The following is an 18,610-nucleotide window of genomic DNA, read 5'->3' on the forward strand; positions in this document are numbered from 1 at the left end:
CATCGAAAAAATCATAAATTTATTATATTATCCTGGACACGTAGGGCCACTGTGCTCTTAAAAAAAGATATTAACTTAGATTTAGCTTTTGAATAAATTTGTTTCTCATTGGTTCAATAAGTTCAGATACTGCAGTTATGAAGTCGAATATTTAGAAATGAGATTTGTATTCAGGTACAAAATCTCGCTAAGTAACGAGGATCTCAGACCACCCATTTTTGTAGAAAAGCCGCATTATGGCAGCATATTTTGCAATTGTTTGTTTGAAAACTAGGACAAAAATAACCAAATATACGTATAGTTAACAGCAAAACAGTATTTTTTTCAAATGAGCAACATTAATCCTTCGCAAACACAAGTCGATAAGATTTAATCTGCTAAAGTTTAAAGCGATTGAGAAAATTTAGTATATTGAAATGTCCAAAACAACAGAGTCTGTTGCTTTCGTCAAACAACCATTTTTTTGCGGTTGGTGTCAATTTTGCATGGTTTTTCATAACGTCTTAGTAAATTAAATAGTTTTTTGCAAGCGTTCCCATCAGCATAACGAAGCAATTGCCTTCCCGTCTAAATGTAGTCGCCGCAAGCAAATCTACCCCTCCCACTCTTTCCCCAAACATTGTGTGCAACACCACATCGTGACCTTTGGACCACCAGTCCATGCGCGCGCTCGACGCCGTTTGACTAAAAAGTATCTTGTCGCAAAAGGGAGTTCAACTACTTAATTGCTGATGTTTTCACAGACCTTTTAACTATGACCGATTATACAACAAACTGTCGATGCCATTAACATGTGGAAAATATTTTCAGACATAATGCAGTTTGAAGTTTTATGCTGTAAAAATCTTGCCAACAAAACGTTTGTTTCACTTTAACTGGTGTACTGTTTATCGTAAGTGATGCCATATTATTAACTGAACAAAAATAGATACCAAATAAAATATTGCAGTGTTTTAAGGTATTTGCAGGATGGCTGCCCTTAACGTAAACAGACAAGAATCGGTAACCTCTATGGAAGGTAATTCCAGTTGGGTTATTCTTTCTATGCTATCCCTTTTTTCAATACCTATTACATTATATAACTGCAAAATGAATATCGTGTACGGTGAAGAGAAGCAACGTCAAGTTATGCGATGCGATTTTAACGTGAGTCAAAACAGGTTAAATTTTTTTTTATTTTTTGAATTTTTGATCACACCGAGATTCGAATCCAGATGGCTCGGGGCTTTTTAAATGCTATTGCCAATTGCTCATCTTTTTTATACCACACCGATGTTTGAGCCCAGGATACTCTGGCCACGAATCCCGATCAGGTTTTCTTCTTGGTATATGGGACAGACACATGGCCAATGCTGCCAATTGCTCATCGACCATTAACTCATAACTAGAACAGCTCAACAGCGCCCACGTCCGAGTGATTGATTTTGTGTTTTCATTCGCTGAACGTGTTATGGAGCATCTAAGATGTTCTGCACTCGTAAATTTGTACGTGTAGAACGAATTCGAATTCGCTTTGCCCAATCGCTTCTCCCTTTTCATGTGCAAGAGGAGCACTGGCGCACTCAATTGTTCTCGCGTTTAACCTGTTCGAATGAGGTGTATTTAATTCGAATCGCTTTCAAACCACTTCGCTTTTAAACAATTGCAACCGGTTTTTAGGTTGTTAACTTTGTCACATTGGATCAGATAAATGATAAACATTGAAAGACAAGAAGTGCTTGAAATGCTTTTATAGTTGTTTTTTAGGCCCTATAGCTTGCAAAAGTTTTTCTTAGCACTTCCATGTTGGTTTGTTTTCCGCGGGTTGCACTTAGTTTTGTACCAAATTGTTGACGACGACTGTGTTGTAGTCACCACAAATTGGATGTCTTGCTTGACTGCTCACATACAAGATCATTGTAGGACCTATTATGTAGAAACAGCGGCCCTTTCCACGACTCACCATTGGAAACATTGTTGACTCTATTGATTATTAATGCTTTCCAATCGGTTACGTGGTGGTCGTATGATCGTGACCAAGGAAATCCAGGTGCAAGGTACAACGCGGAATGTGATCTTGAAAGTGGTTTTGTTTAGTCGCCCATGTCATGCAGTCAAGCGTATCCTTAATTTCGACAGAGCTGGTTTGCGCAAAAGGGAAGTAGGTTTGGAGATGGAAAAATAAATAACTACTAGTTTTTCATTGCGGCATTTCAGTAGTTAGCTGACAGGGTTGCAAAAGATGCTGCAAATTTGTTGTGATTATTGTATGATGTCGTTGTGTTACTTTTTGCCACCAACACTGGTTACAGCTGTAATTTTGATTGACATAAGACTCAATTAGCGGTACAATTCGCGTTTTGTGTTTATTGTTACAACTTATATACAGTTTATAGCAGTGATGGGATTTAAATATTGAAGGACTTTGCTGAAAGTCAAGCATAGACGAGTTCCATGTTGATTTGTTTGATTTCATAAGATACAGCTTTAGATTTTTCGGGTTTCACTGGCATTGTACCCAAGCTAAGTGGAAGCGTTTGTTTCTTGACGGGTTAACGACATCGAAAAAATCATAAATTTATTATATTATCCTGGACACGTAGGGCCACTGTGCTCTTAAAAAAAGATATTAACTTAGATTTAGCTTTTGAATAAATTTGTTTCTCATTGGTTCAATAAGTTCAGATACTGCAGTTATGAAGTCGAATATTTAGAAATGAGATTTGTATTCAGGTACAAAATCTCGCTAAGTAACGAGGATCTCAGACCACTCATTTTTGTAGAAAAGCCGCATTATGGCAGCATATTTTGCAATTGTTTGTTTGAAAACTAGGACAAAAATAACCAAATATACGTATAGTTAACAGCAAAACAGTATTTTTTTCAAATCAGCAACATTAATCCTTTGCAAACACAAGTCGATAAGATTTAATCTGCTAAAGTTTAAAGCGATTGAGAAAATTTAGTATATTGAAATGTCCAAAACAACAGAGTCTGTTGCTTTCGTCAAACAACCATTTTTTTGCGGTTGGTGTCAGTTTTGCATGGTTTTTCATAACGTCTTAGTAAATTAAATAGTTTTTTGCAAGCGTTCCCATCAGCATAACGAAGCAATTGCCTTCCCGTCTAAATGTAGTCGCCGCAAGCAAATCTACCCCTCCCACTCTTTCCCCAAACATTGTGTGCAACACCACATCGTGACCTTTGGACCACCAGTCCATGCGCGCGCTCGACGCCGTTTGACTAAAAAGTATCTTGTCGCAAAAGGGAGTTCAACTACTTAATTGCTGATGTTTTCACAGACCTTTTAACTATGACTGATTATACAACAAACTGTCCATGCCATTAACATGTGGAAAATATTTTCAGACATAATGCAGTTTGAAGTTTTATGCTGTAAAAATCTTGCCAACAAAACGTTTGTTTCACTTTAACTGGTGTACTGTTTATCGTAAGTGATGCCATATTATTAACTGAACAAAAATAGATACCAAATAAAATATTGCAGTGTTTTAAGGTATTTGCAGGATGGCTGCCCTTAACGTAAACAGACAAGAATCGGTAACCTCTATGGAAGGTAATTCCAGTTGGGTTATTCTTTCTATGCTATCCCTTTTTTCAATACCTATTACATTATATAACTGCAAAATGAATATCGTGTACGGTGAAGAGAAACAACGTCAAGTTATGCGATGCGGTTTTAACGTGAGTCAAAACAGGTTAAATTTTTTTTTATTTTTTGAATTTTTGATCACACCGAGATTCGAATCCAGATGGCTCGGGGCTTTTTAAATGCTATTGCCAATTGCTCATCTTTTTTATACCACACCGATGTTTGAGCCCAGGATATTCTGGCCACGAATCCCGATCAGGTTTTCTTCTTGGTATATGGGACAGACACATGGCCAATGCTGCCAATTGCTCATCGACCATTAACTCATAACTAGAACAGCTCAACAGCGCCCACGTCCGAGTGATTGATTTTGTGTTTTCATTCGCTGAACGTGTTATGGAGCATCTAAGATGTTCTGCACTCGTAAATTTGTACGTGTAGAACGAATTCGAATTCGCTTTGCCCAATCGCTTCTCCCTTTTCATGTGCAAGAGGAGCACTGGCGCACTCAATTGTTCTCGCGTTTAACCTGTTCGAATGAGGTGTATTTAATTCGAATCGCTTTCAAACCACTTCGCTTTTAAACAATTGCAACCGGTTTTTAGGTTGTTAACTTTGTCACATTGGATCAGATAAATGATAAACATTGAAAGACAAGAAGTGCTTGAAATGCTTTTATAGTTGTTTTTTTAGGCCCTATAGCTTGCAAAAGTTTTTCTTAGCACTTCCATGTTGGTTTGTTTTCCGCGGGTTGCACTTAGTTTTGTACCAAATTGTTGACGACGACTGTGTTGTAGTCACCACAAATTGGATGTCTTGCTTGACTGCTCACATACAAGATCATTGTAGGACCTATTATGTAGAAACAGCGGCCCTTTCCACGACTCACCATTGGAAACATTGTTGACTCTATTGATTATTAATGCTTTCCAATCGGTTACGTGGTGGTCGTATGATCGTGACCAAGGAAATCCAGGTGCAAGGTACAACGCGGAATGTGATCTTGAAAGTGGTTTTGTTTAGTCGCCCATGTCATGCAGTCAAGCGTATCCTTAATTTCGACAGAGCTGGTTTGCGCAAAAGGGAAGTAGGTTTGGAGATGGAAAAATAAATAACTACTAGTTTTTCATTGCGGCATTTCAGTAGTTAGCTGACAGGGTTGCAAAAGATGCTGCAAATTTGTTGTGATTATTGTATGATGTCGTTGTGTTACTTTTTGCCACCAACACTGGTTACAGCTGTAATTTTGATTGACATAAGACTCAATTAGCGGTACAATTCGCGTTTTGTGTTTATTGTTACAACTTATATACAGTTTATAGCAGTGATGGGATTTAAATATTGAAGGACTTTGCTGAAAGTCAAGCATAGACGAGTTCCATGTTGATTTGTTTGATTTCATAAGATACAGCTTTAGATTTTTCGGGTTTCACTGGCATTGTACCCAAGCTAAGTGGAAGCGTTTGTTTCTTGACGGGTTAACGACATCGAAAAAATCATAAATTTATTATATTATCCTGGACACGTAGGGCCACTGTGCTCTTAAAAAAAGATATTAACTTAGATTTAGCTTTTGAATAAATTTGTTTCTCATTGGTTCAATAAGTTCAGATACTGCAGTTATGAAGTCGAATATTTAGAAATGAGATTTGTATTCAGGTACAAAATCTCGCTAAGTAACGAGGATCTCAGACCACCCATTTTTGTAGAAAAGCCGCATTATGGCAGCATATTTTGCAATTGTTTGTTTGAAAACTAGGACAAAAATAACCAAATATACGTATAGTTAACAGCAAAACAGTATTTTTTTCAAATCAGCAACATTAATCCTTTGCAAACACAAGTCGATAAGATTTAATCTGCTAAAGTTTAAAGCGATTGAGAAAATTTAGTATATTGAAATGTCCAAAACAACAGAGTCTGTTGCTTTCGTCAAACAACCATTTTTTTGCGGTTGGTGTCAGTTTTGCATGGTTTTTCATAACGTCTTAGTAAATTAAATAGTTTTTTGCAAGCGTTCCCATCAGCATAACGAAGCAATTGCCTTCCCGTCTAAATGTAGTCGCCGCAAGCAAATCTACCCCTCCCACTCTTTCCCCAAACATTGTGTGCAACACCACATCGTGACCTTTGGACCACCAGTCCATGCGCGCGCTCGACGCCGTTTGACTAAAAAGTATCTTGTCGCATAAGGGAGTTCAACTACTTAATTGCTGATGTTTTCACAGACCTTTTAACTATGACCGATTATACAACAAACTGTCCATGCCATTAACATGTGGAAAATATTTTCAGACATAATGCAGTTTGCAGTTTTATGCTGTAAAAATCTTGCCAACAAAACGTTTGTTTCACTTTAACTGGTGTACTGTTTATCGTAAGTGATGCCATATTATTAACTGAACAAAAATAGATACCAAATAAAATATTGCAGTGTTTTAAGGTATTTGCAGGATGGCTGCCCTTAACGTAAACAGACAAGAATCGGTAACCTCTATGGAAGGTAATTCCAGTTGGGTTATTCTTTCTATGCTATCCCTTTTTTCAATACCTATTACATTATATAACTGCAAAATGAATATCGTGTACGGTGAAGAGAAACAACGTCAAGTTATGCGATGCGATTTTAACGTGAGTCAAAACAGGTTAAATTTTTTTTTATTTTTTGAATTTTTGATCACACCGAGATTCGAATCCAGATGGCTCGGGGCTTTTTAAATGCTATTGCCAATTGCTCATCTTTTTTATACCACACCGATGTTTGAGCCCAGGATATTCTGGCCACGAATCCCGATCAGGTTTTCTTCTTGGTATATGGGACAGACACATGGCCAATGCTGCCAATTGCTCATCGACCATTAACTCATAACTAGAACAGCTCAACAGCGCCCACGTCCGAGTGATTGATTTTGTGTTTTCATTCGCTGAACGTGTTATGGAGCATCTAAGATGTTCTGCACTCGTAAATTTGTACGTGTAGAACGAATTCGAATTCGCTTTGCCCAATCGCTTCTCCCTTTTCATGTGCAAGAGGAGCACTGGCGCACTCAATTGTTCTCGCGTTTAACCTGTTCGAATGAGGTGTATTTAATTCGAATCGCTTTCAAACCACTTCGCTTTTAAACAATTGCAACCGGTTTTTAGGTTGTTAACTTTGTCACATTGGATCAGATAAATGATAAACATTGAAAGACAAGAAGTGCTTGAAATTCTTTTATAGTTGTTTTTTAGGCCCTATAGCTTGCAAAAGTTTTTCTTAGCACTTCCATGTTGGTTTGTTTTCCGCGGGTTGCACTTAGTTTTGTACCAAATTGTTGACGACGACTGTGTTGTAGTCACCACAAATTGGATGTCTTGCTTGACTGCTCACATACAAGATCATTGTAGGACCTATTATGTAGAAACAGCGGCCCTTTCCACGACTCACCATTGGAAACATTGTTGACTCTATTGATTATTAATGCTTTCCAATCGGTTACGTGGTGGTCGTATGATCGTGACCAAGGAAATCCAGGTGCAAGGTACAACGCGGAATGTGATCTTGAAAGTGGTTTTGTTTAGTCGCCCATGTCATGCAGTCAAGCGTATCCTTAATTTCGACAGAGCTGGTTTGCGCAAAAGGGAAGTAGGTTTGGAGATGGAAAAATAAATAACTACTAGTTTTTCATTGCGGCATTTCAGTAGTTAGCTGACAGGGTTGCAAAAGATGCTGCAAATTTGTTGTGATTATTGTATGATGTCGTTGTGTTACTTTTTGCCACCAACACTGGTTACAGCTGTAATTTTGATTGACATAAGACTCAATTAGCGGTACAATTCGCGTTTTGTGTTTATTGTTACAACTTATATACAGTTTATAGCAGTGATGGGATTTAAATATTGAAGGACTTTGCTGAAAGTCAAGCATAGACGAGTTCCATGTTGATTTGTTTGATTTCATAAGATACAGCTTTAGATTTTTCGGGTTTCACTGGCATTGTACCCAAGCTAAGTGGAAGCGTTTGTTTCTTGACGGGTTAACGACATCGAAAAAATCATAAATTTATTATATTATCCTGGACACGTAGGGCCACTGTGCTCTTAAAAAAAGATATTAACTTAGATTTAGCTTTTGAATAAATTTGTTTCTCATTGGTTCAATAAGTTCAGATACTGCAGTTATGAAGTCGAATATTTAGAAATGAGATTTGTATTCAGGTACAAAATCTCGCTAAGTAACGAGGATCTCAGACCACTCATTTTTGTAGAAAAGCCGCATTATGGCAGCATATTTTGCAATTGTTTGTTTGAAAACTAGGACAAAAATAACCAAATATACGTATAGTTAACAGCAAAACAGTATTTTTTTCAAATCAGCAACATTAATCCTTTGCAAACACAAGTCGATAAGATTTAATCTGCTAAAGTTTAAAGCGATTGAGAAAATTTAGTATATTGAAATGTCCAAAACAACAGAGTCTGTTGCTTTCGTCAAACAACCATTTTTTTGCGGTTGGTGTCAGTTTTGCATGGTTTTTCATAACGTCTTAGTAAATTAAATAGTTTTTTGCAAGCGTTCCCATCAGCATAACGAAGCAATTGCCTTCCCGTCTAAATGTAGTCGCCGCAAGCAAATCTACCCCTCCCACTCTTTCCCCAAACATTGTGTGCAACACCACATCGTGACCTTTGGACCACCAGTCCATGCGCGCGCTCGACGCCGTTTGACTAAAAAGTATCTTGTCGCAAAAGGGAGTTCAACTACTTAATTGCTGATGTTTTCACAGACCTTTTAACTATGACCGATTATACAACAAACTGTCCATGCCATTAACATGTGGAAAATATTTTCAGACATAATGCAGTTTGAAGTTTTATGCTGTAAAAATCTTGCCAACAAAACGTTTGTTTCACTTTAACTGGTGTACTGTTTATCGTAAGTGATGCCATATTATTAACTGAACAAAAATAGATACCAAATAAAATATTGCAGTGTTTTAAGGTATTTGCAGGATGGCTGCCCTTAACGTAAACAGACAAGAATCGGTAACCTCTATGGAAGGTAATTCCAGTTGGGTTATTCTTTCTATGCTATCCCTTTTTTCAATACCTATTACATTATATAACTGCAAAATGAATATCGTGTACGGTGAAGAGAAACAACGTCAAGTTATGCGATGCGATTTTAACGTGAGTCAAAACAGGTTAAATTTTTTTTTATTTTTTGAATTTTTGATCACACCGAGATTCGAATCCAGATGGCTCGGGGCTTTTTAAATGCTATTGCCAATTGCTCATCTTTTTTATACCACACCGATGTTTGAGCCCAGGATATCCTGGCCACGAATCCCGATCAGGTTTTCTTCTTGGTATATGGGACAGACACATGGCCAATGCTGCCAATTGCTCATCGACCATTAACTCATAACTAGAACAGCTCAACAGCGCCCACGTCCGAGTGATTGATTTTGTGTTTTCATTCGCTGAACGTGTTATGGAGCATCTAAGATGTTCTGCACTCGTAAATTTGTACGTGTAGAACGAATTCGAATTCGCTTTGCCCAATCGCTTCTCCCTTTTCATGTGCAAGAGGAGCATTGGCGCACTCAATTGTTCTCGCGTTTAACCTGTTCGAATGAGGTGTATTTAATTCGAATCGCTTTCAAACCACTTCGCTTTTAAACAATTGCAATCGGTTTTTAGGTTGTTAACTTTGTCACATTGGATCAGATAAATGATAAACATTGAAAGACAAGAAGTGCTTGAAATTGCTTTTGTAGTTGTTTTTTAGGCCCTATAGCTTGGAAAAGTTTTTCTTAGCACTTCCATGTTGGTTTGTTTTCCGCGGGTTGCACTTAGTTTTGTACCAAATTGTTGACGACGACTGTGTTGTAGTCACCACAAATTGGATGTCTTGCCTGACTGCTCACATACAAGATCATTGTAGGACCTATTATGTAGAAACAGCGGCCCTTTCCACGACTCACCATTGGAAACATTGTTGACTCTATTGATTATTAATGCTTTCCAATCGGTTACGTGGTGGTCGTATGATCGTGACCAAGGAAATCCAGGTACAAGGTACGACGCGGAAGTTGGTCTTGAATGTGGCCTGTTTAATCGGCCAAAAGTTATGCAGTCAAGTGAATCCCTAATTTCGACAGAGCTGGTTTGCGCGGAAGGGAGGTAGGTTTGGAGATGGAAAAATAAATACCAACTAGTTTTTCATTGCGGCATTGCAGTAGTTAGCTGACAGGGTTGCAAAAGATACTGCAAATTTGTTGTGATTATTGTATGATGTCGTTGTGTTACTTTTTGCCACCAACACTGGTTACAGCTGTAATTTTGATTGACATAAGACTCAATTAGCGGTACAATTCGCGTTTTGTGTTTATTGTTACAACTTATATACAGTTTATAGCAGCGATGGGATTTAAATATTGAAGGACTTTGCTGAAAGTCAAGCATAGACGAGTTCCATGTTGATTTGTTTGATTTCATAAGATACAGCTTTAGATTTTTCGGGTTTCACTGGCATTGTACCCAAACTAAGTGGAAGCGTTTTTTTCTTGACGGGTCAACGACATCGAAAAAATCATAAATTTATTATATTATCCTGGACACGTAGGGCCACTGTGCTCTTAAAAAACGATATTAACTTAGATTTAGCTTTTGAATAAATTTGTTTCTCATTGGTTCAATAAGTTCAGATACTGCAGTTATGAAGTCGAATATTTAGAAATGAGATTTGTATTCAGGTACAAAATCTCGCTAAGTAACGAGGATCTCAGACCACTCATTTTTGTAGAAAAGCCGCATTATGGCAGCATATTTTGCAATTGTTTGTTTGAAAACTAGGACAAAAATAACCAAATATACGTATAGTTAACAGCAAAACAGTATTTTTTTCAAATGAGCAACATTAATCCTTCGCAAACACAAGTCCATAAGATTCAATCTGCTAAAGTTTAAAGCGATTGAGAAAATTTAGTATATTGAAATGTCCAAAACAACAGAGTCTGTTGCTTTCGTCAAACAACCATTTTTTTGCGGTTGGTGTCAATTTTGCATGGTTTTTCATAACGTCTTAGTAAATTAAATAGTTTTTTGCAAGCGTTCCCATCAGCATAACGAAGCAATTGCCTTCCCGTCTAAATGTAGTCGCCGCAAGCAAATCTACCCCTCCCACTCTTTCCCCAAACATTGTGTGCAACACCACATCGTGACCTTCGGACCACCAGTCCATGCGCGCGCTCGACGCCGTTTGACTAAAAAATATCTTGTCGCAAAAGGGGAGTTCGACTACTTAATTGCTGATGTTTTCACAGACCTTTTAACTATGACCGATTATACAACAAAACTGTCGATGCGAGACAAAAGCTTTGTTGATGAAAATGTCAAGGTAGTTACTGCTACATACAGCGGCTAAGCAATATACGATTATTTATGTAATGCAGTTGAAATGAAAGTACAGCATCATTCAAAGAAGCGTGATTGCGATTGGATTGCTGGGGTTATTTTTCGTTTGTTTTCCAATATGTTTTGAACTCAATTGGCATGTATTGTTGTTTTCCGTTAATTTCACGTTCATGAACTGACGTATGCATGGGAAAATCATTCCCTTTCATAATGTTATGCTACACTTCCGTGACGTATGCATGGAAAAGTGATTCCTCTTTGGTAAGAACATGAATATACACTTCCTTGTAAAGAGAAGAATACAACAGCCTTGTACATGGAAGCGAGTTAAGTTTGAAGTATGTCAACTTGGTCATTTTACTGGTTGCAATATTTGTGTTTTCGGCTTAATTCGAGCAACTTAAGTGGTGCAACATGAATGTAGTTTTGTTTTGTAATGCGCCCTATAGAATTTTTTCAAAAAAATGCAAAATATTTGTAGCAAAATCCGTTTGTGAGTTTTGTCAGGTTATAACATTGAACAAGGTGTAGTTTTTTCGTACAACCAAGCGAATACCGATAAAATGTAAGCTTGGAATATAAATCAAAATAGATTAACATGTTTTTAATACCTGGCCCAAAACTCAAACATATTTTCTCAATGCAGGTTTGTTTTCTGTTATACATTGCTTACGCACCGAACTTCCAGACAAGTTAAAGGCCATTAGTGATTTCCCCAAACCCACAACTCTTAAATGTTTACATTTTTCTGGGAAGATTAACTTCTACCATATAGGATATACCAAACGCCCCCGAATAATGTCGCGTATTTACGAACAGTTTGCTGTTAAACCGACGCAGCTTTTATGGAAGGAAGATGGGAGTTTTGCTTTCGAGGAAGCGCCACCATGCTGCACCACCCTTTCCCAAATGCTCCTACAGCCTTTGTTTCTGACGCCTCGCAAACTGTTGTTGGCTCTGTTTTACAGCAATCTATGGATAGGGTAATGTGGCCTTTTTCCGTCCGATCTGTGGACCAGTCTTATATTTTTTTTATCGGGCACTTTTATCGACACAATAAAAGTGCCCTCGTGGCCTAACTAACGGGACCTAACTGGGTTGCCGAATTACCTTGGGCTTTGCTTGGTATCCGGACTGCTTTGAAAGAGTACCTGCAAGCATCTTTAGCCCAGCTGGTCGAAAGTAAACCAGACTCGAGTGAGCACCCACAGACATTTACGAGATTTATCACCCTGCAAGAAGAGTGACCAGTACGCGAACTTATATTTGTAAATAGAGCTTAGGATATTCAGGTTTCACTGGCATCGCACCCGGCGCATTGCAGCCAATCTGAATGGAAGTGATTTTTCCCCAAAAAATATCATCAGATAGAGTTTATTACTATCCTAGACACGTGGGGTAACTGTGCTCTGTCAATTAAGGTTGAAAATTTTACGTCATGGCAAATAGCATGTTAGTAAAAACTTTATTTTGGGACACTTTATGTTTTTTCATCTTTATTTAACATGGCCAAAACTTCTTTTAAACATCTCATGTTTTATTAGTTACAGAAGCTTTATTTTGTAAAGTAATCTCATGTTGCGAAGCTATCTGCCAGCGCTTCCAAGTGCGCCAATGAACAAAGGTTGTGGTAAGTAACTTTATGCAACATTATCTACCCTACTTAACAAATATTTGGGCGCAACATATGTTGATGTATAATGACTTCCTTCTAAATAAATATATTAAAACTAATTTGATCGTATTTAAGCGGTTACAATAACAAAGAAGAAAGAAGTAAACAAGGAATATGTGGACGTGATTGACCAAAAACAAATCGAAAAAGTTTTCGGAAAAAAAGACGTTCGAAACTCCCCTGTTGCAATCTACTCAATTGCAGGATGCTTAAGAAAGGGAAAGTCCTTTTTTATGAACTTGGTTTCAAGATACTTGGGATTTCTTGAGAAAAATCAGGTTAGCTCATATGACAAAAATTGTCAAACAGGACATCATTGTCAAATGCTTTCAAAGAAAGTTTGTGCATTATACTTCCGAAAATGTTTCATACCTTTTTATGCTAAATTTACCATCAGTTTCCTTCAAACCTGAACCTCTGATACAGGAAGACGAGTGGAAAAACGACCCAAATGCCGAACTAAACAAGAATTTTGAATGGCGCCCGGGAACTGAGTCTCACACTGAAGGAATATTGGTTTGGAGTGAACCGTTTTGGCTAAAAAGTAACGAACACCCAAAGGTTTGCAGCTGAATAGAATTTATTTTATTAAAATGTGTTCATCTGGCACAATTAAACGTAACTTTTTTTCATCGACGTTTCACTTGCATTTCAGCCAAGCTTCCTCAGGGTAATAAATATAAACGATTTTCAATCTATAATTTGTTGCTTAACCTTGTGGGTCTGATTGGCTAGGTTTGCCTTTTTAGTGTTGTAGTTAACATAAACAACAACAGCATTACCTAATCGCGTGAATTAATATACTGCGGTATTATGTATGTTTTTGCATCTACAGATAGCTGTGTTTCTTATGGATACACAAGGTGTTTTTGACGCAAAAAATTCAAACTTTTCTGATTCTGTTGTGTTCTGTTTAAGTACTTTTTTAAGTTCATGCCAGATTTACAATGTAACGGGCATGATAGATTCATCATATTTGAATAAACTGAAGGTCGGTTTTTACATATATAGATAATATCCTTAACTAACTTTCACTTTTTAATCTAATATTTGTATTCAGACGTTTTCAGATTGTGGAAGTCATGTGTTTGGTACAAACCTTTTTGAAAGTTACCAGGTAGGATGGCTGCTTTTAAAGTTATATTGTGCTACGAATCTTCAACGCACCATAAGCTTTAACAATGTATTGTTAAAATCGGTAGACGTTGGTCGTTCTTGTAAGGGATTGGCAAACCGCAGATTATGAACTCGGTTTTGAAGGTGGTAAACTCCATCTACAGAAAGCAATGCAACAACATGAAAAAATGTCTGCAGAGCACCAATCTTTATGCAGAAATATCAAAAGATCTTTCAAAAAAGTGAATTGCGCTTTGCTTCCGCACCCTGGAAATAAAATAGGATACAGAAACAAAACCAACACTAAAGCTAGTATAAAAGGTATGTATATTTTTATTCTGTCCTAGAGCTCCAAAAGGAGTAAAAGACGATCACACCAGTATATCTTTATTTAAAAAAATATTAATTTCGCCTATTGGCATCTTCAGTTTCTGTCTGAAAACAAAATAGCGATAAAACATTCAATTAATTTAATAAAAAAAACACAACAAAACAAAATAACTGAACACAAAGTCCACTATCGGGACTGCCACGACAAAAAAAACCAAGCGATTAAAACGATAAAAACTATAAAAGCTGTTTTCTGCGACACGCCGCTGTGGTAGCAAGAGAAGCGACGAGTGACTGCACTAAAGGTATTATGCCAAGAGGCGAAATTAATATTTCTTAAATAAAGATCTTATACTGGTGTGATCGTATTTTACTCCTTTTGGAGCTCTAGGAATGTTATATTGATTCGCAAAGACAGATCCGTCGGTTACCGTCCTTGCAAAGGCTGATTCCTGCAGACAAATTTCTGACTTTTTTTTTATTTTTTTATTCTTAAAATTTTTTATTCCAAATGGTTCACCAAATACACAAGCTGAAAAACGAAGTACCATATTTTATTAGCTGTATCCCAATGTTACAACTTGTTTCTGTCTTTCTGTCACAGTTATTTGTAAATGACAGTTACCTTACATCAATTACAGTTTTGTGGGTTTGTTTTGGTTTGTTACATATTTTGATAATTTATTAAACACAGATATTGACTCTATGTTTTTGGATGCAACTGATAATATTCTAAAAAAATTATTTGAGAAAATCGAAGTAAAAAAACTTAACGACACGACGTTCAAAGGAGAGGATATTATCAATATGGCAATAGCAATTTCCGAAACAGTTGAAAAAAACGTATTTGGTCCGAATGGAATCCTACAGGTTTTTTTTCTGACGTTTTTGAAACTATTCATTTAAATTTGATGACTATATTTAGGCATTATCAACCACAATTTTTGCAAATTTTATGAAGAGCAGCGAAGATTATTTCTACACAGAAATACAGGTCTGTCCTAGGCATGCGCTTAATCATAACTGCTATGAACTTTCAAGTATGTATATTTTTCAGGTTGCCTCAACTGAAAACAGCTACATGTCCGATAACGTTTTCAAGGATACTTATTCAAAAATTGTCAATGAAGTGATGAAATCGTTTGACATCCGGCTGAAGCCTGGATTACAAGACTTTGTTTCACAAAGTCGACTTGCTTTGCAAACGAGTCTTGAAGAAAGAATCTTTATTGCAGAAAATCTAAACAATGTTTCAAGGGTATATTGGCTGTATAATTCTTAAGGTTGTTGACAATGCAGTATTGTGCTGCTTTTATATTTTACACGCTTATTATATTGGTCGGGACGTTACTTTATCTTTGCGATTTAAAAACATGGAGATCACAAGATAATATTAAATTTTTGTTCAAACAAAACAAAATGTTCTTTTTAGTAGCTGAGTAAAGCCTATTTAAATCAATCTGTTAGACAAATCTTTGAAAGATGTTTTTATTTTAATCAGAAAAATATATTTCGCCCTTCATTAGTTTCTTATTCAAATAGAATAAATAAAATAGTTTTTTTTTCTCCTTTTATGCATAGGCAGGTGTGTGGGAGCTATACCGCTTGTTGATGGAAGACTGCTTCGATGCATGTCTTGATGAGTTTAAGGTTTGTGTGCGGACAGAACAGTACGTTACATATAGCTTAACGCAAACGAATGACTTTAGAGAATATACGGAAGACACGTGAATGAATGTCGCTTCTTGTCTGCTGATAAAATAAAGGAAGAATTTGGTGAAATAAAAAACAAAGCACTAAAACTGTTCAAGTACACTGCAGGCGACAAAGTGGTTGACAAAATTTTTGAAACAGAACTACACATTGAACTGGAAAAGAAACTTGACCTATTATTAAGGGTATTTTTGGAGGATAATGAGTTACAACAGGTAAAACCAAACAAATTTTCTAACTGAGAAAAACACACATACACACACACACACACACACACACACACACACACACACACACACACACACACACACACACACACACACACACACACACACACACACACACACACACACACGTCTAATGCATTTAACTGTGTATATTGCAGGTAAATACTGCTATCGCTGTCTTGGAAGAATCGGAAAATGTGCTTAAAAATTTTCAAAAAATGGTAAAGAAACTTTGTACATGAAAGGCAAAATGTCTGCTGTATTTTTTTCCTTTTTGCTTACTCAGGTTAAAAGTTACGGCATGATTAAGAAAAACGTTCTAAGTGTAAAAAATAAAATGATGAACGACTTTGTTGATCATTTGGGGAATCTTCCAGCAACGTGGCAAGATCATTTCAAAGGAAAACTTGATTCTTCGATGGACAACATCGTTAAACACTACTTTGACAACTTCCGTGATCAAAATGACGTTGAATCTAATCTGAAAGAACACGTGGGGCATTACATTACTATGTTCGTTTTTGCAGAAACATAAGCACTTGCATTTTTTTAGACAAAGAATCGTGTTGAATTGGAAAAGGCAATGCAAAGCATTCATTCTTTTTGCAAGCAAAACATTACTTGTACAACATCGGTAAGTAAACATAAAATAAATCATTTCTGTTCATTTGCCAAACAGATTATTGCAGTATAATATTTAAGATGTTTCGAGTTGAAGCCTTGTTTTCCATTTCCGAGAAAAGTTTAAACAAATGGATAAGTTCGGCAAATACCGAGGAAATACTATCTCTTTGTCCAAAGGAAACAGTTAAAAAGTGGATAGAAACACAGCAAAAATACAATGAATCGTACTTGGTGAGAATTGGAGTACTGTGTAAATTATCTGTAATTTAATAATCATATGCTTATCCACTTATGCCAGAATTTTGAACGAAAAAGATCATCAGCTTTGTCACAACTCCTTTTTAAAAAATGGAATGAAGAAATGCAATGGGTGGGAAACATTTTCGTATTTGCTTTTCCACTCCTTAAATTCCACAATAATATCTTTTGTTGTCCAAACTTGTTTAAAATAAATATTATTTAAAACTCCTAATTTTATTAGATGCTTTCTGGAACAAAAATGACCGGTTCCCAGATGGGAGAATTTCGTGACAAAGTCGAAAACATGGGCAAGGCTTTCACAGAAAAATTGCCAGCTGATATTATGGAGGAACAACATGAAGAACTAAATTGGGAATTGAAATCTAATTTAGCAAAATGGGAAAACGTGAATTTGTTTCACAAAAAAATCTATGTCCAAACCCTTCAAGACGCCCACGTTTTCTTCAGGAATGTTATATTATGGTTGAAATCTTGGGTTGTCGAAGCGGATGTGCAGAAAATGCGCTTCGCCACAAAACCGAAAGAATGGTCGCTCCAGCGAGTAATGGGTTCATGCAAACCTAGATTTACCAATTTACAAACTATTGCCTAAAGGTTTAACTGTGCATTGATATACATTATTTTCAACATCGGTATTTTGACTAATTGATTTGCTAATTGGAAGTGAATTGTATTGCAGCGTTTTGTATGTACATAATTTTGCCGTTTATGATTTGCGACCAATTTGCGGTTTTAATTCGCTTTACATTTGATGTGTTTGCATTGTAGCTGTCATAACATGTGCATGTATAAAGTAAGCAATAAATACAGATCCTAAACCACAAGTGCTTCAATAAAATTAATATAGCAGGCGCTAACTTTAACATTTCACTCGCCGAGCAAGATATGCTTCCAGGCCTAAAAAAGGGAACGGAGCCCACTAGAGGCGCTCAAACGGTTTCGCCAGCAAATCGGTCTGAAGGAGGTTGTGGCGACCGTGCCCAGATGTCCGGGTGATTGATTTTGTATTTTCGTTCGCCAAGCTCGTTATGAAGCAAGATATTTTGCACATGTAAATTTGTAGCTGTAATTCACTCTTACTCACGTTATTGTACGAATGTAGCGCTTGTATTTTGCCGGTAGGCTGCGCCGAAGCGGATTTAGTGCCCTTTTCCTTGTCTCTCTCGATTATAGCGTACGTGGCGTTTTGCCGGCATTCGTTTCTTGACACGCACAATAAAGGTTCATACGAGAAAGAATTCGAAACGAAGCCCAGGTATAGACAAACAAATACAGCGTGTTCAAACTCGCTTCGCTCAATCGCTCCTTCCGTTTTATGCGCAAGAGGAGCGCTGCCGACTCAATTGCTCTCGCACTTGAAAGGACGGTATTGAATGCGCTTCGTTTTCAAATCACTTGGTGAACAGACAAATACAATCCGTTTTTAGGGAGTGACGTTTTGTTAAGTTTGTCACATTACATCAGACAAATGATAAACACTAAAAGACAAGATGTGCTTGAAATTTCTTTTAATTATTTTAGACCCCTGTTGCCTGTACAAGTTTTTTTTAGTATTTCCATCCTGGTTTGTTTTCTGCGGATTGCACTTAATTTTGTACCCAATTTTTGATGGCGACTGCATAGTCACTGCAAAGTAAATGCCTTGCTTGCAGTGATAAGACTTGTTACGTCGAA

General features: G+C 36.9%; 1 protein-coding gene across 3 annotated transcripts; it reads left to right on the top strand.

Moving 5' to 3' along the window:
* Positions 1-8,461: 8,461 nt before the first annotated feature.
* On the top strand, positions 8,462-18,096 carry LOC145907975 (uncharacterized). Of its 3 annotated transcripts, none has more exons than XM_082995127.1 (18): positions 8,462-8,761; positions 12,535-12,620; positions 12,741-12,943; positions 13,092-13,226; positions 13,501-13,656; positions 13,726-13,782; positions 13,868-14,102; positions 14,806-14,981; positions 15,037-15,105; positions 15,169-15,369; positions 15,693-15,761; positions 15,821-16,039; positions 16,210-16,272; positions 16,338-16,544; positions 16,605-16,685; positions 16,754-16,906; positions 16,974-17,045; positions 17,157-18,096. In XM_082995127.1, the coding sequence occupies exons 2-18, from the start codon at positions 12,566-12,568 to the stop codon at positions 17,526-17,528; spliced, it is 2,523 nt and encodes an 840-aa protein (XP_082851253.1). In that variant the 5' UTR covers positions 8,462-8,761; positions 12,535-12,565; the 3' UTR covers positions 17,529-18,096. The 3 variants fall into 3 exon arrangements, with proteins under 3 accessions (XP_082851253.1, XP_082851252.1, XP_082851251.1); XM_082995126.1 differs by lacking the exon at positions 8,462-8,761 and adding an exon at positions 11,052-12,240; XM_082995125.1 differs by lacking the exon at positions 8,462-8,761 and having other exon boundaries at positions 12,317-12,620.
* The last annotated feature ends 514 nt before the right edge of the window (positions 18,097-18,610 follow it).

The sequence above is a fragment of the Ascidia mentula genome, chromosome 7 (assembly GCF_947561715.1).
Source record: "Ascidia mentula chromosome 7, kaAscMent1.1, whole genome shotgun sequence".
NCBI lineage: Eukaryota > Metazoa > Chordata > Ascidiacea > Phlebobranchia > Ascidiidae > Ascidia > Ascidia mentula.